The sequence below is a fragment of the Oryctolagus cuniculus genome, chromosome 6 (genome assembly GCF_964237555.1).
Source record: "Oryctolagus cuniculus chromosome 6, mOryCun1.1, whole genome shotgun sequence".
In the NCBI taxonomy this organism is placed as follows: Eukaryota; Metazoa; Chordata; class Mammalia; order Lagomorpha; family Leporidae; genus Oryctolagus; species Oryctolagus cuniculus.
This window is the reverse complement of record NC_091437.1, coordinates 117,421,433-117,444,553: the sequence shown is the minus strand read 5'-3', so window position 1 is coordinate 117,444,553 and position 23,121 is coordinate 117,421,433. Positions and strand designations below refer to the sequence as shown.

Sequence of the window (23,121 nt, the reverse complement as noted above, 5' to 3'; positions counted from 1 at the left end):
CTCAGATGGCCCCAGTGGCTGCAGCTATGCCGATCTGAAGCCAGGAGCCAGAGCTTCTTCTGGGTCTCCCATGTGGGTGCAAGGGCCCAAGGACTTGGGCCATCTTCCACTGCTCTTCTAGGACATAGCAGAGAGCTGGATCAGAAGTGGAGGATCCAGGACTTGAACCAGTGCCCACAGGGGATGCTGGCACTGCAGGCAGTGGCTTTACCCACTATACCACAGTGCCGGCCCCTCAAATTTATTAATAACTGCTGTTATTGGTTTTGGATTTTTTCATGGTTATAATCTTTACCTCATCCTAAGATTAAGTTTTTTTACTCCGTAATTTTCATTGTTATGTTACAGTTTTCATTTATATGAAAACAAATGAATATATGGTATGATGACAGGCTTTTCTTTTCAAATTTTTATGTTTTTTTACATTGTTTAGTTGTAGGAAAGTATTGGCTTGAATTATCTTTTTATTATTAATATAAGAACTCATTTTTATTTTATACTAAAATGTTGGATACATGTGTATCCATTTCTGAACTTTATATATTTTGCTTATTTAAAATTTTTATTCTGCTAAATTGGCTATTTCTATAGTAGTAGTACATTGTTCAAATTATTACAGATTTATCATGCATTTTAATAAATGTTAGACTAAGTCTTGTTACATTTCATTTTTAAGTTTTCTTGGCTATTTTTATTCTTATTTCAAATGAACTTTTAAAACATTTGTAAAATTCTGGAAAAGATTCTACAAGTATTTTGCTTGAGATTTTATGAGCTCTCATGATTAGAATATGTCCAGAATAGATGGGATGTCTTGACAATGTTAATTTTTTAGTGGTTTACTACAACAGGTATTTAAAAGATCCACTAAGTGCAAGGTCCTTAAGTCCAGAGCCTGGAGATAACAGCATTGAAAAGATAAGGGCTTTCACACTTTATCCTGAGCAACTTTTATAATTGTGGAAGGATTTTAAGTAACTTTGTCAGGTCCACATTTTAGAAATACTGCCCTGGACGTGGTAGGGAGGGGACTTGAACAGAGAGGGACCAGAGATAGAGCAGGCAGTTCCGAGACTCTGTGGATTCTGATGGAGAGGTCAGAGGTGAACTGAGGGTGGATCTAAAAGGTATTTAGAAGTGGAATCGATATGCTATTGGGAAGGAGGAGTGTGGACAGGGAGAAGTCTTGGGATGATTGTAGTGTTTGGGGCTTGCTCAGCTTGGTGGAAATAATGCTAATACCCAGAGACTGAAATACAGCAGGAGACATAGATTTCCAAAGAACGTGTTACAGTTCTAAATACAGCCATCAGTAGGGTTTTAGGTAGAGTTGTTCAGCAACAGCTCAGTTGGGCTGGCCGTCAGGAAAGAGTGCTTCCTTGAGGGTACAGACCCTGGCAGAATTTGCTGGATGTGTCAGAGACCAGATAGGGTGAAGCCAGTTCAGAAGTGGGAGAAATGTGAGAGGGCTGAAAGCCAAGAGAATTCTTTGTAATCCCTAGAAATAGCTGAAGAATGATGCCACGAGTGAAAAGGCATAAGCAGTGGTTCGATAGACCAAAGGATGCCAGGAGTTCAAGTAAGATAAAGACTAAAAGATTTCTTTTGGGTTAACCACAAAAGCAGTTTATTTTTGTTGGGATGGCTTGGGTGGAGTGGTGTTGATGCAAGTTCCTTGCCAGGGGGAATGAAGTATGAGAGACTAGTTTTATCTCCAGCTTTGTTTTAAGATGTATTTATTTTTGAAAGTCAGAGTTACACACACACACACACACACACACACACACACACACAGAGAGAGAGAGAGAGAGAGAGTAATTATTCTGCATTTGCTGGTTCACTCCCCAAATGGCCACAACAGTTTTGACTGGGCCAGGTCAAAACCAGCAGCCTAGAACTCCCTCTGCTTTTCCCACATGGGTGGCAGGCGCCAAAGCACTTGGGCTGTGTTCCCTCACTTTCCCAGGCGTGTTAGCAGAGAGTTGGATCAGAAGTGGAGCAGCCAGGAATTGAACCGTCATTCACATAAGATGCTTGCATCTCACATGACACCTTAAACCGTTGTATCGCAATGCTAGTCCCATGTTGACAGTTATCATTCTATTAATTTTATCATTAAGGACACTTTGAGATTCCTTTTAAGAGAACAAGGAGTTGGATTACTTTGCTCTCCCTGTGCCTTCTAATCTGTATTTTTAAGTGAAACATTCCTTGTTCACTGTTACTTATGCTAGTTACTTGGCAATGTGATAAATTCTGGGACTGAGTTGATGTGATACATGATATTATGTAAAGTATTACGCTCCTCACCCTTATGGAGCACTTTGTTGACTGGCCTGAGGCATTAGACAAATAAGTCATCATACAATTATGTGAACCAGTTGTGGTAAGCCCTGTAAAGAGAGATTCAGAGACTGCACAGTAGGGCTCATAACACAGGGGGCAGAGAAGAGAGGGAGGATGCTTTCCTTGAGTAATGAGCTGAGTTGGGTTTTCTAGGCACGGCGAAAGGCCATGAGAAGGGATGAAGTTCGCACCTGATTAAACCACTGGAGTGAGATAAGAGAAGTAAGCAGAGACCAAGTCTATTTAGGTTGAGGTCCCTGAGAGGATTTTGGCTTCTTACCTTAAGAATGATGATAAACCATGGAAATCCTTTAACTAGGGGAGTAATTTGATCCCTTTGTTAGAATGTAAAGTTCTCCAGGGCAGTGATTTTTCTTTTTTGTTCATTGTCTTCTTCCTGGTTTCTGAAATGGTACTTAGCACTTTGTAGGTGGTTCAATAAATATTTTTAGATGATTTTCTTGGTAAATGAGTGAATGTATTTGTGTTTGACAAGATAATTCCATCTGTGGTATGGTGAATAGATTGCAGCTTTGTGTGAGGGGATTTGAGGACAGTAGCTCCGGAAAAAGAGCTCGATAGTGGTTTGTCTGAAGGCATTGATGGTGGACATGGAGAGGTAGTCATTTGATGGAGACAAAGACACCTGAGATGTTTTATATATAAACAAGTCAGTATCACTAAATTGAGCGAGCCTTGCCATGTGCACAAATGATGCTAATACCCAGAGAATGAAAGGGATTTTGGTTTTGATTTTTGACATCGCCCAGCACATCTAGATTTCTGCTTATTTGAGGTTTACACTTCTTACCAAGTTACGTGAATTTGACATAGACTTCTTTTAAAATATCTCTTGAATTTCTTCACTTTTCTCCACTTTAAAATATTTCTTATTATTTTTTAAAAATCTGTTTGAAAGGCAAAGTTAGAGAAGGAGAGACAAAGAGGGGAAAGAGGTCTTCCATCTGCTGGCTCGCTCCCCAAATGGCTGCAACAGCAGGAGCTGGGCCGATCTGAAGCCAGGAACTTCTTCTGAGTCTCCCATGTGGGTCCCAGGACCCAAGCACTTGGACCATCTTCCACTGCTTTCCCAGGTGCATCAGCAGGGAACTGGATTGGAAGTGGAACAACTGGGATCAATGCCCAGACGGGACACCAGTGCTGCAGCTTTACCCACTGCACCACAATACCAGTCCCTAAAAGATTTCACTTGAAAGGCTGAGTAACAGAGAGAAAGAGAGAGAATCTTCAATCCACTGATTTACTCTTTAATTGCTTGCAGCAGCCAGGTCTGGGCCAGGCTGAAGCCAGGAGCCAGGAACTCTGTCCTGGTCTCCCATATGGGTGACAGGGCCCCAAGCCTTCCCAGGCCATTAGCAGAGAACTGGGTGGGAAGTGGAGTAGCCAGGCCTCGAATTGTCACTCCAACATGAGATGAGCAGCTGAACCTGGTGCAGCACAATGACCGCCCCTCCTTTTCTGCATTCTTCAACCATTTCCGTGCTGGATGTCTGTCCCACTTCTTGCTTATCCAATATTCCTGCCATCTTGCCTCTCTTACTCTATTTATTCTTTGCTCCAAATAAACCCATAATACAGAAATAAGAATAAAGTCTGAATGCCTTCAAACTCAGTTGCTTTCCCATTGCCTATAACGTGAAGTTTAAAATAACAGTACAAATTTTGTTTCCAGAGCACATTCAATAAGATCTAAAAAATACTCACTCAGGATCCTCCTATGTGTTTGTCTATGATTTAGTCACATGTATATGCCCTATGCACCTTCATAATTTTCTTATTTTTTAACGCATTGTGCTACAACACTGGCAATTTTCTTCACTTTTTAAACATGTATTTATTAGAACAGTAGAGTGACAAAGAGGGAGAGAAAGAGGTGAGGGAGTAACACAGAAAGTAAGATAGATAAATCGATAGATCAAATGATCGATCATCTGTCCTCTGGTTACTCCCCAAAGGGCCACAACATCCTGAGCTTGGCTGAGCCAAAGCCAGGGGCCAGTACCTCCACCTAGGTCTCCTACGTGGGTGGTAGGAATCCAAGTCCTTTAGCTGTCATATGCTGCTTTCCCGGACACATTAACAGGAATATCAGGAAGCTGTTGGGAAGCTAAACAGCCAGAACTTGAACTAGCACTCTGATGTTGGACCCGGGTGCCCTAAGTGGCAGCTGCACTTGACCTTCATAATTTCCTGCCATCGTTTACTTCTTGCTTTCTGGATGATCATAACTAACTGTGCTGAATATCTATCTATACTAACATTTTTCTGCAGCGACTCTCTGAGGCATCTCTCAAACCTTCTGCAGATATGACAAATATGTTACAGGAGTTAAAAGCATCCATTGAAGATTATAAAAGGTTTGGGTCACTAGGTAATGATTTTTCTCACCTTTTGGAATGATCTTCAGTTTGGCAGCAGGGTGTCCATCGATGCTCATGTTCGGTTTATAGGCCTTTGGGATGCTCTTTGCCCTTTTGTATAAGCGTGAGGTATTTTTCAGTTATTTGGGCAGTTGATTTTATTCTTGCAGTTTTTAATTATTTTAACTGTGTTCTTATCATACTCATTCAGTGGATATTTCCTGGTTGCCTGTGTCAGTGACTTTTAAACTTTTTTTTTTCTTTTTAAAAAGTTTATTTGCGAGGCCAGCACTGTGGCACAGTAGGTTAAGCTGCTGCCTGCAGTGCTAGCATCCCATATGGGCGCCGGTTCATGTCCTGGCAGAGCTACTTCCAATCCCGCTTTATGCTAATAGCCTGGGAAAAGCAGTGGAAGATGGCCCAAGTGTTTTGGCCCTGGCACCCATGTGGGAGACTCAGAAGAAGCTCCTGGATCCTGGCTTTGGCCTGACCCAGCCCTGGCCATTGTACCCATCTGGGGAGTTAACCAACAAATGGAAGGTCCCTCTCTTTCTGGCTCTGCCTCTCCCTCTATAACTCTTTCTAAATTGAAAAAAAAAATTATTTGCAAGAAAGTTAGATATGGATGGAGGGACAGACAGAAAGAGAGGGCTCCCATTTGCTGGTTTACTCTTTGAAGCATCCTCAGTGACTGGGGCTGGGGCAGTCTGAGGTTGGGAACTGGGAACTCATCTGAGTCTCCCACCTGGGTGCCAGGAACCCAATTATTTGAGCTATTACCACTGCCTCCTAGATTCTGCATTAGCAAGAAGCTGAAGTAGGAGCTAAGGCCAGGTATTGAACCCAGGCTCTCTAATGTAGGATGCATCTTAAGTGATGTCTAAACCACTAGACTAAATACCTACTCTGTAAAATTATTTCTTAAAAAAAGAGACCCTTGTTTTCCTAATAAGATCTTAAAATAGAACATTAGAGTACAAAACAAATCTAGATTAGTTGATGTGTGATATTTAGACCCCAGACTGTTGCTGTCACCTTGCTAACTTCTAGAGGTGGCTGTGAAAGTCAGAAGCAGGAGTTACTGGAGTGAAGATGATAACAGCCATGGGAGGGATGACACTTCTGAAGGGTGTGCACATATAAGTCATGCCTAGAGTCCACTGGTATTCCTATAACCAGCAGTTATTTCCTTACTAAATGAAATTAATAACTGCTTTTTCTACCTAGATCCTCCATTTGGGTACCTGTCAATAGCTGTTGACGTTGCTTTCTCTTTTCTGGGTGGTGTGTAGGTTATCATCTAAAATGAGCAAATTGGTTGAGACTATGCAGTACTTCTAGTTCTCAGCATTTCACATCCACTGAAATAGGTCTGTGCTCTCAGCATTTATCTTACCTGCTGTACTCATCCTTTGTGCCGCTCTCAGCAGCTGTTGACTCACTAATATGTCTGTGGCTGTGGGACATAAACTAGCTTTCCTTTCTTTGTTCCTCGCCTCATTCATGTATTCACTTATACAGTAAGTCTTTATCTGTTGTCTGCTGTTTCAGGCACTCTCCTAAATGTGGTGGAAGCTGGAATGAACAAAACAGACAAAAATCTGTGTTGATGCAGTTGACATTCTGCTCAGGGAGACATTCAAAACCAAGATAGATGTGCCATGTACAGCTGGATAAGTGTTGTAAAGGAAGCAAAAAGGAGTTCCTATTGCTGTCCCTGCAAGGAGATGAGGCAAGCATGTGTTAAAGTTAGTTTTCCAGAAATGGTGAAAGATTTGTGTAGATTGACTCATTGTTTTGTCCAGCTTCCTCCTTAACCAGAGTTCATGCCCCCTTCCAAAGGCACTGAGACATACCTCATGCTGTCATCTATGAATCTGGACTGACTGCAGATTGCCTGCAAGACTGAGCCCTTGGCCTTGTTCTTATTAGCACTGTTATCTCCATCTTTACCAAGCATAGGACTGAGAATATCTTCTGCTCATACTTCTTCAGAGCTCAGAGCTTACTCTTGTTAGTCTTCAGGTTCCAAACTTTATTTTTTCTTTCCCACCACCATCACATGAATCATATGCTGAAACCCAACATATAGAGCAAGTGAAAGACCCAAATAGCAATAGAAGATGTTTAGGATGATGGCTGAAGGATTCTTCCTCCTTCCTGATCACCTGTTTGAATTGTTGTGTCACCTCCTTGGACAGAGCCATTATTTCTAGGGTGGCATTTCAGAGCCATTATTCTAGGATGGCATTTTCCTTTTGTGATGACAAATATATTCTATAGCCGAGCTTTCTGATATGGTGGCTATCACCACATGTAGCCACAGCTACTGAGCACTTGAATGTGGCTAGTGGGACTGAGGAACTAAATATCAAGTTTTATTTAATTTTAATGAAAACTTAGTTATATGTGGCTAGTGGCTACTGTATTGGAAAGTGCAATTCTAAAGTACTATCAGCTCTAGATTTAATGTTTGCTGAATGTAAATGCCTATATTCCGGTTTTCCACACTATTGATAAGATATCATCAGTATATAATAGTGAACTCCTGAGAAGGCATGGAACAAGTATTGGCTTATGACCTTGGGCAAATTATTCAGCTCTTCTGGGCTTCAATTTCCTTTTTTATTAAGTGGAAAAATTTATAGTACTTTTTTCATACAGAGGTTTAAAATGAGATAAGGTTTGTGCAGCATTTGGGACAGTGCCTAACAGTGAATTTAAGTGACTTATCCTAATAGGGTATTTGTTTGCTTGCTGTTGAGTTAGTATTTTTGCTTGTAAAAATAAAACATGCTCATTGTACAGCAGAGAAAAATAACAAGAAGAAAATAAATAGACAAACTAAACAGTAAAGCTACAGAAAAACTTGTGGAATGTCGAAAACACATGTTTTTGGTTCATAAAATGTTTTTTATTTGTTTTGTATGTGTACATGTATGACCAGTGATTTTATTTTAAAATGGGGAACTTCTGGAGATTGTAGATTATCTGTATAAAAAGTGCATCCTTACAAAGCCTTTTTCGGATGTTATATACTAAAGGGTCTTAGCAAATGTGATTATTGAGAGAGATTTTTTAAGAAGTATTTATTTATTTAGTTTGAAAGTCAGAGCTACACACAGAGAGGGTAGGCAGAGAGAGAGAGAGAGAGAGACTGACTGACTGACTGACTTCCATGCACTGTTCACTCCCCAATTGTCTGCAATGGCCGGAGCTGCGCCAATCCAAAGCCAGGAACTAGGAGCTTCTTCCATATCTCCCATGAGTATTGCAGGGGCCCAAGGACTTGGGCCATGTTACACTGCTTTCCCAGGCCATAGCAGAGAGCTGGATCAGAAGTGGAGCATCCAGGACATGAACCGGCACCCATATGGGATGCTGGCACTGTAGGCGGCAGCTTTACCCACTATGCCACAGCGCTGGCCCTGAGAGAGATTTTAAAACTGATGAATTGAATAAAGCACTGATATTTTCTCAGATTTATCTTTGGTGCCTAAATCTTTATTTCCAGATGATGGAAAAAAAGGTCTGCAGATGATTTTCATCTTAAGTTAAAACCATCATGTTTCTTGGAAGTTCTAAAGTCTTAAAGTTGTTACTGTTGGAATACTTTATGAGGTTATAGTAATACACATTCATTTTATTTTTAAAGATTTTCATTTATTTGAAAAGCAGAGTTATAGAGAGACAGAAAGAGAGAGATGTCTTCCATCTGGTGGCTCACTCCCCAAGTGGCCGCAATGGCCAGAGCTGGGCAGATCTGAAGCCAGGAGCCAGGAGCTTGTTCTGGATCTCCCATGTGGGTGCAGAGGTGCAAGCATTTGGGCCATCTTCTGCTGCTTTCCCAGGCCATAGCAGAGAGCTGGATTGGAAGTGGAGCAGCTGGGACTCAAACATAAACCCATATGGAATGCCAGCACTGCAGACAGCAGTTTAACCCACTATGCCACAGTGCCGGCCCCCACACATTCATTTTAAATACTAAATTTATTGAGTGCCTTCTGTGTGTCAGGCAGTGTGCTACCCACTGGGAGTGTAAGAACAAGATGTCATTATTGCCCTTAAGTAAATGATGATCTGGTGCTATAATAAGAATCTGGATCATATAGGAGAAGATGTTATATCCAGGCTGGCTGGGGTTGGAAGAGTTGTCAGGAAAGGGTTTCTGACTGAAAGTAACCCCTGAATGGAGTTTTACAGAAATGATAGACTTAATCAGGCAACGGTGTGGTGAACATAATTCTAGGTAAAGGATGTAGTAGGCATGAAAGCCTGAGTGATTACAGCATTATAGTCTCTATATATTGTCTGTAATATATAGTCTATATATAGTCTATAATGCTATAGATTATAGCATTACAGTATTTCCCTATGGAGTTCAGAGGTGGGAAGAAGGTGGGTAGGAGAAATGAAGATGAGTGGAGCAGTTGCTGGAGCCAGATGGATCCCAACTGTCTTTCTATGTTCTAGTAAGGAACACTGCCTTTCTATTTAAGGTTATAAAATATCTTTGAAGTTGACTAAAAGGAGAGAGAGAAGTCTGGCGTTATCTTTGACATATGTTAAAAGACTGGATATGATTTGGAGACTGGATCAGAGATGAATAAACAGTACAGGGCAAGCAGTCCATTCAATGAGTTGTTGAATAGTCCACATAAGAGATGATAGATGATGAGGGTTGAATTCAGGCTGTAAAAATGAGTAGTCCTTTGGACGATGGGCTCTAAAGCTCAGGAGGGATTTTGGCTAGTTATAAATGTATGTCATCCACATAATGACTATGGTATGAATAGAGCCATCCTTTCCAGAGTGCTTATAAAGTGCCAGGAATTTGGCCAAGCACATTATATATAGTATCTGAGTTTGTTCCCACAATCTGGGTTGAATGTGGCCGGTTTTACATAGGTGATGGCAGAGCTGACATCCAAATTCTAGTCTGTCTCCAGAGTCCAAACCCTTTATGACCATGATACTACAAATAAAGTGGCTAAGGAAAAGGTAGAGTGATGATTCTGAAGAGGACTTAAGAGGGAACTTTGTGGGAAAACATCAGTAGTTATCACGGAAGGGGAGAAAGGAGAATCCTTAACAGACTGAACAGGAGCAGACTGGAGGACCAGAGAAAAACCAGGAGGGTAGACTCGTGGAATGCTGGGGACTCTAAGGAGGAAGCAGTGAACATTTTCAGATGCTGCAGACCAGATAAAAGTGATTTGTGGTTTTTGGATAAATAATCAAGAGGCAATTGGGTTTCCACGGGGGCTAGGAGGATATCCAGGGTTACTTTACTCCAGGGTCTGTGGTTTCAAGTGAAAATCAACTCAAAATAGATTATAGGTGAAAGAGGGATCAATTGACCAGGATCTGTAAAAGTTTTTTGTCCTTTTAATTTATTTTCAAGACAAGAGTTACAGGGGGAGGGACTACAGAGGGAGGGAGTGCTGTGAGGGTGGGGGGAGGGGAGAGAGAGCTGTCATTCACTGGTTCACTCCCCAAATGACTGCAAGGGCAGGTCTGGGCCAGGCCAAAGCCAGGAGCCAGGGGCTTCGCTGTCCTTTGTTTCTTTCTGCCTATTATTTACGATGTTTAGAATTACAGATATGGGAGAAGTAGAGAGTGTAGTTTTGTACCTCTGAAGTGGAACTGTTTTTCTTTCTTCAATTCTGATTTTAAAAGTCTTAAGGAAAGGCTGACATTTCTCTTCTTTGACCAGGTGCTATACCTGGGCCTGTCCTTGGTGTTTCGGGTACAAAACTGTGACAGAATATGATGGTTTCCAAAGTTGTTGGGAGTTTGGAGTGCATTGCAGTTCCAGGTCTGGGAAGGGAAACCTTCTAGGCAGGAAAACTCATAGTCTGCATAGCTGTTATATAGAGGATGCAGTGTGGAGTGGGGATGCAGAGAAAGTGAGTTAGATGACTTGTTCAAGAGCTTGAGCTATGAAAGAAAACTATAGTGAGTATTTCTGGTGATTACTAAAGAGGGAGGATTGGACATTGGTAGGTTTATTTTATAATCAAATCATTGGTAGAGATTTAATAATAAGGTTGCAAATATATTTGAAAAGGTGATAGGTGTTAATGTTCATGGGGCAAAAAATAGGTATGTAGATATGTTCTTGTGGACATAGAGTTTTTTTTTTTTTTAAGATTTATTCATTTAGTTTGAAAGAGCCACAGAGAGAAAGAAAAAGAGATCTTCCATCTACTACTAGTTCACTCTGAAGATGGCTGCAATGGCCAGCACTGGGCCAGACCAAAGCCAGGAGCCAAGAGCTTTATCTGTGTCACCCACATGCATGCAGGGGCCCAAACACTTGGGCCATCTTCCACTGCCTTTCTCAGGTCACTAGTAGGGAGCTGGTTCAGAAGTGGAGCAGCTGGGACTTGAATTGGTGCCCATGTGGGATGCTGGTATCATAGGTGGCAGCTTTACCTGCCTTGCCACAATGCTGACCCCATAGATATTTCTATGAACAGAGGAAGGATGGTTATAGTCTCCGATTTCAAAATGATTTTATTGTGGTCACTTTCTTATCAAATATATGTTTTCTGGGTAGTCTTATTGGTGTTTGGTATGATCATATCCATATCTGTAGAAAGAGACCAGAGAATATTGGCATTTGCAGAAGATCATAGAGGTCATATATTCCAATATCCTAATTTTATTATTTATTTATTTGAGAGACAGAAAGAGTGTGAGAGAGAAACAGAGATGGTTATAAAGGAAGCAGTGTGCTATCTGCTGGTTCACTTCCCAAATGCCTACAATGTCCAGGACTGGGTTAGGCCAGAGCTGGGAGCTGGTCACTCAACCCAGGTTTCCATATGGGTGAGCTACTTGAGCCATTGCTGCAGCATTGGCAGAAAGCTAGAATCAGGAGTCAGAGCCAGAAATCTAATCCAAGCATTCCATGGGACATGGGTGGCATCTTAAGCACAGGGCTAATTGCCCATCCCATGCTTACTTTTATAGATTAGGAAAGTAGATTCCAAAGAAGTAATCATTTATATAAGCAACAGTATCTTTCACAAGAGGAACTGTTTCCTCCTTGTGTCTCTGTTTAGACAGTTTTTTTTCCCTAGAACCTCTTCCATAGAGCCCCCTTTAAGACCCATTGTCCGGAATTGAAGGACAACACCCACCTCCGCAACCTGCTGCTGATAAAGGGAATGTGATCATCTGCTTGATATAAAAGAGGGAGGGTCTGTCTCAAGAATTGTGGGGGATGGTGAGTATCTGAGCAAAATTAGCACTCTCCGGCAGGAAGAAATGGACAGGACTGTTCAGTAGGAACTCAGAAACCTGTGTGATGAGAGCTTGTATTTTATATTTTATATAATATATTTATAAAACATGAGCATATATTTTATTCTGTGGAAATGAGACTCTCAGGAAGATTTTAGGTCAGAGGCCAGGTAAGATCAGATTTTGTGTTTCATATGTAACAGTATTTATAAAACATCAAGTGTCTTAGTTCATTTGCACTGGTATAACAAAATACCTTAGCTTGGATAATTCATAGAAAGCAGATTTTTCTTTTCCTCACAGTTTTGGAGACTGAGAAGTCCAAAATCAAGGCAGTGGCAGGTTTGCTGTCTAGTCAGGCTCCAGACCCTGTTTCCAGGGTAGTATTTTGGAATCCTGTGTCACCACATAGCAGAAGGGATGGAGAAGAAAAACAGGCCTACCTAGTCTTCCCCAGATCATTTTCTAAAAAAAGATTTGTCTATTTATTTGAAAATCAGAGTTACAGAGAGAGGTCTTCCATCTGCTGGTTCACTCACCAAGTGGCCATTAATGGCCAGGGATGAGCCAGGTGAAACTGGGATCTAGGAGCTTCATCCAGCTCTCCTATGTGGATGGCAGGGGCCGAAATACTTGGGGCAGCTTTCTCTGCTTTTCACATTAGTAGGGAGCAGGATCAGAAGCGGAGTAGCCAGGACATGAATTGGTGCCAATAATAAGATGCCAGCATTGTAGGTGGCAGCTTTACCACTGCACCACAATGTTGGCCCCTCTTCAGATCTTTTAAAAGGACTGATCTCATTCATTAGGGCAGAGTCCTTGTGACCTACTCATCTCCTAAAGGCCCCACCTGTTAATACTGTCACACTGGAGATTAGGTTTCAGCACAAGAATTTGGGGGGACATTCATCTCCTATGATGCAGCAGTTGAGAGATCACTCTTGACCTTGCCTAAAACTATGAAAGTGGGTTACAGTAATGAACTAAATTTTAGGTCTGCAGTATCTTCCCACATCACTTTCATTCCATTTTCTCTGTATACCTGTATGTGTCATTTATAATATGTGTGTTTCTTTTATCATGAAATTAGGATTTATGCCATTGAACTGGCTATAATACAGGGAAGAATTTTTAAAAGTTAAGAATGTAACCATCTTACCTATGAGAACCATGATTATACATATTTGTTAAATACCTGCCTGAGGAGGAATTTTAAAAAGTATTGCCATCAAGTTGTTTACCATACTGGTTGCAATGTTTGATTAAATAACATGTATGCGTAACCATACAGATAGGTGGATAAATACTAACAGAGGCAGATGATGTGGTGTGGTTGGTACATAGGCTATTGGGAGAAAGCTGTAAAATATATGGGATCTGTAAAGAGCAGTAAAGAATGCTAAAGTTGGCACAAGTCATTCTAGATGAGAGAAATAATAGCATGAAAAACAAAGGCAAAATGGCCAGGGAATACCACTGTGCCCTAAATTAATAAAGTTTCACTTGAGGGAAAGCCTGGGATGGATCATGGGAGAGAGGAAGACACAGGAAAAATGAAGCTCATCCTGGGGTAGGTGTTGTGGTGCAGCAGGTTAGAGCCATGGTCTGCAGCATGGGCATTCCATAGAGCCACCAGTTCAAGTCCCAGCTGCTCCACTTGCTATCCAGCTCTCTGCTAATGGCCTGGGAAAGCAGTGGAGGATGGCCCAAGTGCTTGGGCCCCTGCTACTCATATGGGAGATCTGAAAGAAGTTCCTGGTTCCTGGCTTCAGATCGGTCCAGCTCTGGCCATCGTGGCTAACTAGGGAGTGAACCAGCAGATCTCTCTGTGCCCTCTCCTTTTCTCTCTGTCTTTCAAAAAAATATATATATGGCATAAATAGGGATGAGCTTCATTCTTTTAATATATGTATATTCTTTTTAATATATGTATATTCTTTAAACATATGTATATATAATATTTGCTAATATATATACATATGCCTAATATAAATAGGCACTATGCTAAGGTTTAAAACATATTATGTCATTCAGTCTCTTAACAAATTCCTACATGGAACAGAGGATCATATCGCCCTTTCTCTCATGAAGGACTGAAGGTCAGGTTAAGTAAACTGTTAGAGGGTCAACATTTGAAATCAAGTCTCTCTTAATTTTGTTCCCCTATTTTGCCAAATATGCTTCTTCTGTATCTTCCCAGCATGGTTGCAATGTTAGCATTTGACACCCAAGCATTGTTTAAGGGTTCTTTTTTTTTTTTTTTTTTAAAGATTTATTTATTTATTTGAAAGAGTTATAAAGAGAGAGGAGAGGCAGAGAGAGAGAAAGAGGTCTTCCACCTGATGGTTCACTCCCCACTTGGCCACAATGGGCAGAGCTGCACCTATCCAAAGCCAGGAGCCAGGAGCTTCTTCCAGGTCTCCTCGTGGGTGCAGGGGCCCAAGGATTTGGGTCATCTTCCTACTGCTTTCCCAGGCCATAGGAGAGAACTGGATTAGAAGTGGAGCAGCTGGATCTCAAACCCTTATGGCTTGCCGGCGCTTCAGGCCAGGGTGTTAACCCGCTGTGCCACAGCACCAGCCCCTGTTGAAGGGTTCTGAATAGGAGTGGCCATTACCAGAAGTGCACATGGAGGCTAGGATGGAAGGCAGCAGCAACCATCACCCGGTGTTGGTCTGTGGACAGTCTCCTGCAGTGTCTTAAACCCAGAGAGTCACTAGATGACTTTATTTGTCAGAACTATATTTATTTATTGAAGATTTATTTATTTTATTTGAAAGGCAGAGTTACAGAGAGACAGAGAGCGAGGTCTTCCATCTGCTGGTCCACTCCCCCGATGGCTACCATGGCTGGAGCTGTGCCAATCTGAAGCCAAGAGCCAGGAGCTTCTTCTGGGTCTCCTAGGCAGGTGCAGGAGCCCAAGGGCTTGGGCCATCTTGCACTGCTTTCCCAGGCCATAGTAGAGAGCTGGATCAGAAGTGAAGCAGCCTGGACTCTAACCAGTGTCCATTTGGAATGCCAGCACTGCAGGCGGCTGCCTTACCTGCTATACCGTAGTGCTGGCCCCTGTAGTCAGAACTATAATTGATGTCTTTTCCAATGGAAAAAAATAAGATTCTATACCAATTTTCATTCTTCTGTATCTTCCTTTCCTAGTCTCTATTAGTTGTACCTGAGTTTCAGTTTGGCTCAGTCCTCTTTAATGTACATCTTATAGCTTCCTTTAATTCACACTTGTTAAAGTATGACTATGAATTATCAATTAATTGCCCAAGAATTTCCCCATAGTCCATAAACACCTCTGAGACTTTATTATAATTGACATGATGAACCCTGATAGAAAAAGGTGTACCACCTACCAATACAGAACTTTCTTTTTACACTAATCATGCCTAAAAGCATATCTAGACAGGGAAAATTAAGAATGCCTATTTTTCATATTTAAAGAACACATCTGGAACAACTTGAACGAACTAGCAGTAAAATAAGTGCCAAGGCAAATTATGCCATGCTTTTTACTTAAAAAAAAAAAAAATGGAAAATACACCCCTTCTAGAAGGCCCTAGCATTGAATTGGATATTGAAATGGTATTGATAATGTATGTATATATGCCACATTTTGTTCCAAGTATTAACCATCTTTGGTACGTATGTGTTGGATATTTTCCATGTGAGAGAAGTATTACTGAAGAGAGAAGATTGTTTTGTTTCCAAGTGGTATATAAATCATACAGGTAGAAATAAAATCAGCTCTTTTTCATTATACTTACCATCCCTACCTGGTGAAATAATTTTACTCTCTACCTCCCTCCCCCTTCACTTTCTTTTTTCTTTCTTTTTTCCCTTCTCCCTTTTTTTTTTTTTTAAATCATTTTGTGTCAGTCTTTCAAGAAATATCAGAATTCCCCTACAGCAACTAAAAAATAGAAATTATGTACTAGAACATTATAATTTTCATGAACAAATAATTATACAAGAAACACTATAACTTAATATTGGTTTTACTCTATCCTCTAATTTGAAATGGGGTGAAATGCTTTTGTGGTTAAATCATAGCTCTTATGCTGTTTACTATAAAGATTTCAAGAATATATATTTCAAGAAATTTTTTTCAAATAATCCAAAACAAATGCAAAAGAGTTCAACATACTTGAAACACATTTTCCAAATTTATCTTAAATCTCTCTGCTGCAGAGGGCTTTTGTGTGTGTGTGGATTAGGCCTGGCCAGTTATTTCACCATCTATCTCCATCCTGGATTGATTGCACTGAACAGCACAGAATGCGTTACATATGGTCCCACTTTGTCTCAGTTTGTAGGACCTCTGGGTTGGAACTCCATTTGATCAGAGTGTAGCCAACCGTCGCAGAAATTTGGCTAATGTCAAAATGCTAAATATATACATGCATACATACGTTCCAGTTAGAATGTATATATTCTTGTTAGAAGTAGTGGTATTTTGCTACAAATTTGCTAAGCAGTTATTATTCCTAAAATAGTGATGACATTTCAAGAATTTAAAAAGATCATCTACCTATAAGGATGATGATGATATTCTGGAGAGGAATCATGTAGCACATGTGGGCAAGACAGGGGTTCAGAATGTTCTCAAATCAAAATCATGAATATATCAAAAATCTTTCTAAAGTTAGAAGAAGATGGAAATACAAAGATCATCTTCAATACCAACTTAAATCATAAGTTTGAAGAGGAAACCCATTGTCAACTTTATAACTTATTTCCTTTTCTCTTGATGTGGACAAACTTAAAAAAGAAAGAAAAGTGGGTTTTAGATGTGTTTAAAGTTTAGGGATTCCCATTGTAACTAGCTGAGTCAGGTAGAGGCGTGTGGCACCCAGGAGCAGCTTAGTGGCTGGGGTTAACAGCACTGCTGAGAGTGACTCGCTCCTCTTCAGGTGCCTTTTTCTGTTTTCTTCCTTTCCCTCTTCTCCTCTCTTTTGCTTTATTTATTTTGTCGCTACTCCCACTTCCCCTTCCCCACCCTGCTCTTCCTTTCTCTGTCTGTGCTACCACGTGCTTCGAATCTGTGTATCTGGACTGCCTTCTCTCACAGTTCCGTGTGAGTGTTAGCAGAATGAAAACCAGATGGACCAGCAGTTCCCACTGTTATCTCCCAGCCGACTCTGGCAAGCCTCCCTTTCTGCCTCCTTCCTTGGCATGACAGAAATATTTGCCTTTATTTAGGGAGACTTGTATTTGCTGCTGTACCTCTTCCCTCCGCTGCAACATAAGTGGAATGCTATTTATTCCCTTGTTGCTGAGGTTGGTTGAGGTGAGTAGAAAGTGCAATGAATTTAACTGTTGAAGAAGTGGTTTTAAGCCTGCCTAACTTCTGTGGTTTTTTTGGAATAACTAACTTACTAGGGATATTAATTGTTAAATGCTTCGGTTAACAATATGGAGAAATGTTTTAATAGTAAGATAAACAAACGCTCTCCATTTGTGTGTCTCTATCATTATTTCACTTAGAATAACTTTATTCATTGTTATTCAGCCAGCAATAGAGATTAAGAAATAGAGACCCTGATATTAGGAACTAGCTAATCAAAATGCTATTGTCAGAATGATGAATATTTCCATTGTTAACTCTTCCCTTATATGTATTAATATTATTTGAACGTTTAAATGTTGAGTTTTAGTGCCACCCAAGTCTTAGGAAATTGCTTTGGATAAAAGTGATGTAGACTTGGAGTTCTGATAGTAATTTGGGTTTTCTCATTTTCTTTTTGACATTTATACAATTTTGAGCATTTCTCAAATATAGTTGTTACTATGATATTTCACTTGCCTCATTTTTCCTTAATGGTCTATATTATTTTACTTTTCACATAATCCAAAGGTAAACTACTTCAGCCTAAGGCTACAAGAAACACCTCAAAATGTTTCCATGTTCATGCACATGTGTGTGTATACACATGTTTCAGAAAACTTGTAGACATTTCAGTTTTATTGGTAATCTATTGCTTTGATAAGTAGATTGCATTGAGAAACAAGGAATTTCAAGGACAAAACAGCTCTGAAGTACAAATCATCACTACTGAGTAATCAGATTTCTCCATATCTGTCCTGTATTCACGCTGTCTTTTTAGTACTTTTAGTTCTCAATTTGGAACTTTCACATTCTGATTCTGTATGATATAACCAATTGAAATATTGGTTTGATGTTTTTAGAATGGCAGGTCATCAATGCACACTTTCTGGATGTATATAGCTTCACTTCGTTGTGTAACATTCAGCATTAATATCGTGGTGATTTTTAAAACTTGGCAGATGAAATTAAGTGAGAGAGATGTTTTGTGCACACAACCTGTTCCACCTAATAGGCCGGAAAACTAAGCATCTAAAGGGGATGGCAGGTGTTGCAGAAAAGTCACCGGAAAGAGCCAACTGCTCCCAGTATCTCACCTGCATAACAGACTTCAGGATTTTGTTTTTTCTGAACTGTCATGAGGCGTTCATTAACATCCTCCCTCCTCGTCTGTTTTCTACCTCTTGCTAATGTTCACTTCAGCTTGGAGTGAAGTTGTGCTATTGCATAAAACACTACCAAGGTAGCATCTGCCCAAGCCAGAAATAACAATAGGATGTAATACAACCTAGTTACAAATGAGGTCCTGCCATCTGTGCTTCACTCCTTTAAGTGGGGCTTGGCTGATCAAATCCTGATTTAAACTTCAGTAGCTAAGCGTATTTATTGATAGAAAACGCTGAATTTCTCCTGTTTACTTACCTTTACAAGAGATAAACGCTTTTTGAGAAGCTGAGGTGCTTAAGGAGTAAAATAACCTGTTCCTGGTGGCACCCTTCAGATCGTACTGAGAAGCATTCCACAATGCCAGACTCACCTGTGGATGTGAAGACGCAATCCAGGCTGACTCCCCCAACCATGCCGCCGCCGCCAACCACTCAAGGAGCTCCAAGAACCAGCTCATTTACACCGACGACATGTGAGTGGTCTTTTCTGGGTTTTGTGGTTTGGATTTGGTGTTTTTGTCAATTTTTTTCCTGCAAATTAAAAAAATCAAGGGAAAATAAGATTTTGCATAAAAGTATTCAGCAGCAATGAAACAAAAAGTCATTAGTTTTCCAGTAAGTAGGTATTTAACACAGAAATGTATCTGAAGTATAATTGGTATGATTATCCATGTTGCCTTCCTTCTCAGTGTTGTTCAGAGTTGTAGTCTGCTATGCTTCTAGCTAGTGAAGAATACTGCGTTGGGTCTGTAACTCTAGTTCTCACCACTAAAGCTTTAATTCACTTTTACAGGCACTCTTTATTTTCAGTTCAGGTTTGACTTGGAGTGTGAAAATATGATTACTTCTTGCTTACTTCTGACTTCTTTCTATTTCAAACTATTACAAGTAATATTGAAATCTAGCATTCTTAAGTTAAAAAAGATATTGCTGTATGCAACAATCTCATTGAAAAATTTTCTGAAATAATTAGCATCTTCCTTGTCTTGACGCTGTCAGACTTTCTTGAAACCATTACTCCCTTCCCACTTGGCTCTAGTCCTGTGTTCTGAGTCAGTGGAGTATATTACTTGCTGTGCTGTCTAAGGAAAGGACAGAACATTCTGATAGAATTGCAACTTCCCTGTCTTTGCTGTGTATTCCAATGAGGATCGCAAATAGCTTTGTTTTAATCAGTGTCAAAGTCCTGGTTGAAATTGTCATCAAGGATTTGTGAAACTAATAAATGTTATCTGTTGCAGAGAACAGTATTTATAGGCCATGTGCACTGAAATCCATATGAATGAAAAATAACAGGCAAAAATAGATCCATGGGACTATAAGGGATCAACAAAACACACATCCCAGGCTGTTTATTCAGTGTTGCACTGCCAGTTAAAAGACCTTTCCAAACATGTAAGGATCAGGAGACTGCCACATGCCGAGTTGTAACCCTGTCATCTTACATTTGGGTTGTTGTTACCCAAAGCCACAATGATAGGCATATGTCTCCTGGGAGATGTGCTGGTGAGCTATCACTTTTGACAAGTTACTTTGGTATTCACGGGGGACAAGGGAACCTTTTTATTATCTTGAAATTAAACTGTTAAAAAAACACAAGGTCCTTTAACACTTTATCCTACTGTTATTAGAGATATTTCTGAAAATTATATTAAAAGCATGGGCTTTATAATGATTAACTTGTCAAATCAATGGCCTTAACATGATACAATCAACATTTTCTTGAGTGGGAAATATGCAATTATTTCTGGTCCCCTTTTGAATTATCAGCTTGATGTTCAAATAAATTTTATCAGCAATGAATTTGTTGAATTACCACCAATCCATACTCTTGGTTGGATTAAGGTATCCCCTTTCGATTTCTGGAAATAACTCCTTGAAAAATACCATATCCATTTTGGCTTCTTAGATAAATTTGTATTTTCCCCAAAGAAGTGGTTAAGAAATAGGAGGGGGAGAAAATAGCCTTCTAATTGGGTGGTATAAGGTTAAAACTTGAAAGTCCTATTTCTATAAACACAGCTGTCAGTTGTGTGTACAAAACATGATTAAAAATGTTCAGTGATAAATTTAGTCTCCACCAAATGTACACTTTCTCTAGGGGAGCAGTTTAGAAAGGAATGGTCCTGTTATATTGATGTAAGCCTGTGACAAAAGGCTGACATCCAAAGCTGTTTGTTCTGTGTTTGAAACATTTCAGGTGGTTGGCATATGTGCACATGGGAGGCAGGGCTGGTCCCGTATTGTAGCAGACTCCAGTTATTATCAGCTGCTGTGCAGTTACCATCACTCAGTGTGAGGAGGTGCTACCTGAGGCTGGCAATCATAGGAAGCCCAGACATTTTACTAAAAGTCCTAACATCTTGAAACTTACAAAATGGCTAGATTTGAAGGAAATTTGGTGGTGATTTCCTTGTGCATATCCTCTGTAAGTTTACTTTTTTTCCCTTCTGATTTTGTGCCCTTGACAGTAACCAATGGCACAAGCCATTCGCCCACAGCCTTGAATGGCGCCCCCTCGCCGCCCAATGGCTTTAGCAACGGGCCTTCCTCTTCTTCCTCCTCCTCTCTGGCTAATCAACAGCTGCCCCCAGCCTGTGGCGCCAGGCAACTCAGCAAGCTGAAACGTTTCCTCACTACCCTGCAGCAGTTTGGCAATGACATTTCACCAGAGATCGGAGAGAGAGTCCGCACCCTTGTACTGGGATTGGTGGTAAGCAAGCAGAAATCAACCTGACTTCTTGGGGTAGGGGAAAGCCTATGTGGGACCTACGGGTGTGCAGACCTCACCCTCATCCAGAGAATGAGTGCAAATCTAATGAAATCTGTAGCCCCAAGGCTTTCAGTTCTGCATTATGTACTGGACCCTGTTGTGGTCTCTCTTACTATTTGATTAATGAGGATATGGTCATACAGATTTTTTGTTACCGTGGGTATAAAATGTGTCTGTGTGTATGTATGTGTATACATATAAATACATATGTACATAGTCATGTATGTGTATATATACATGTTTGTGTGTATTATATTTAATATATATATATATATATATTCCAGTAAGTGCACTGTCTTGACATGCCAGTGTCTTTCAACACATTATTCTTTTTAAGGCTAGTAACATTACATTTTTAATTTTTTTTTTTTACTTTTTGAAATGTCTATAAAGGGAACAATTTTCATATATTTCATACATACAGTTTTAAGAGTGTAATGATACTTTCCACTGTACTCTGCCTCCCTCCCTCACTCCCACCCTCCTCCTTTTCTTATTTTTAATTTTCACTGTGACATACCTTTGATTTATTTCACATTGTTTTATAGATAAGATTAACCATTTTAAGTGAATGATTCAATGGCATTACGTACATCCATGTTGTATAGCCTTCAACACCATCCATGTCCAGATCTTTTTTATTACCTCAAACTGAACCTTTGTGTCCATTGAAAAATAACACTCCAAACCCCTTCACCCCCAACTCTTGGAAACTAATTTTTTAATATAAATTTTTGCTACAGGTAGAATTATTTAAACCATTAGTTTGAGAACAAAATTGTTGGTTTTGGCACATTATACTGCATTCTGTACTTTATCACATACTGGAAAATGAGAACCTATATCCTTTTTTTTTTTTTTTTTTGGTACCCCAAGTCTACATTTACCATGATTTTTCTGAAGAAGTGGACAACTTTCTAGAATATAGCAAGGCTATTTTCCCATAGCAAACTGAATCATGGGGACACTATGGAGTCCCATTTTTGACCTTTTCAGCATCTAGGCTTATGGTAGAACTGGAATTTCAATGATAGGCAGCTGTATACTTTTTCTTGAAATAGATTGTTTATTTTTCTTATGTGGACCTATCGTGGGCAACCAGATTACATCAATTATCTCACATCTAACAGAGATTTTGCATTTTAATTTTTAAGCATTAACTACTCCTTCCTTTCCAAAGATAAGAGATTTTTGTATTTCCTGCCTCCTATCAGGTCCCACCTTGCACAGCTCCAGGACAGGGGGGCAATTTGACAGTGAGGCATCAGCACATAAAAGCTCCTTTTGGAGTTATTTAATATTTCCTTTTGATTCTCTCTTGAGTTTCATGTAATAGGCTTTGTATGAAGTGAATGGTGAATATATTGTTACTAATAAAGTTGTTTTGAACACTTCCTTAAAATCTGATATGTTCTTATCAACAGTGATTCCTTAATGTAAAATGTGGAAAAAGTGATTCCATGATGTAAAACGTAGACAGTTTTCTACATATTAAGTGGCATAATTTGAGTGAAATAATTAAGAAATATTTATGTGAAAACCTTAGAGAAAAGTTAGTGAATGATACTAATTAATGATGCATTGCATATAATAGTTGGTGTTTATTTATGTGAAGATGTTAAGTTTGGGAGTATAGAAAACTTAGAATTTGGAACATTATCTTAAGAGGAAAAGGAATTGCACAAAAAGTGGGTGGAACAATATTCTAATCATGTTAGTTTACAGATACACAAATTTTGTCAGTCAAAATAATTGAAGGGGCTGAGTACATTGAAACTGAAGGTATTGTTATTATTCTGCTTAGAACTAAGAAAAGTGAATCAAAATATGGTTAGTTTATGCAATGCCTTTATAATAAGTTGATCTATAAAGTTG

General features: G+C 39.8%; 1 protein-coding gene across 7 annotated transcripts in view; it reads left to right on the top strand.

The window, feature by feature from the left end:
- Positions 1 to 23,121, top strand: part of RUNX1T1 (RUNX1 partner transcriptional co-repressor 1) — a 153,221-nt gene that overhangs the window by 71,691 nt on the left and 58,409 nt on the right. For all 7 annotated transcript variants that reach the window (XM_070075841.1, XM_070075838.1, XM_070075839.1 and 4 more), the window contains 2 exons: positions 18,809 to 18,946; positions 20,945 to 21,186. In XM_070075841.1, the coding sequence (XP_069931942.1) occupies positions 18,809 to 18,946; positions 20,945 to 21,186 (380 nt within the window). The remainder of the gene's footprint in view (positions 1 to 18,808; positions 18,947 to 20,944; positions 21,187 to 23,121) is intronic.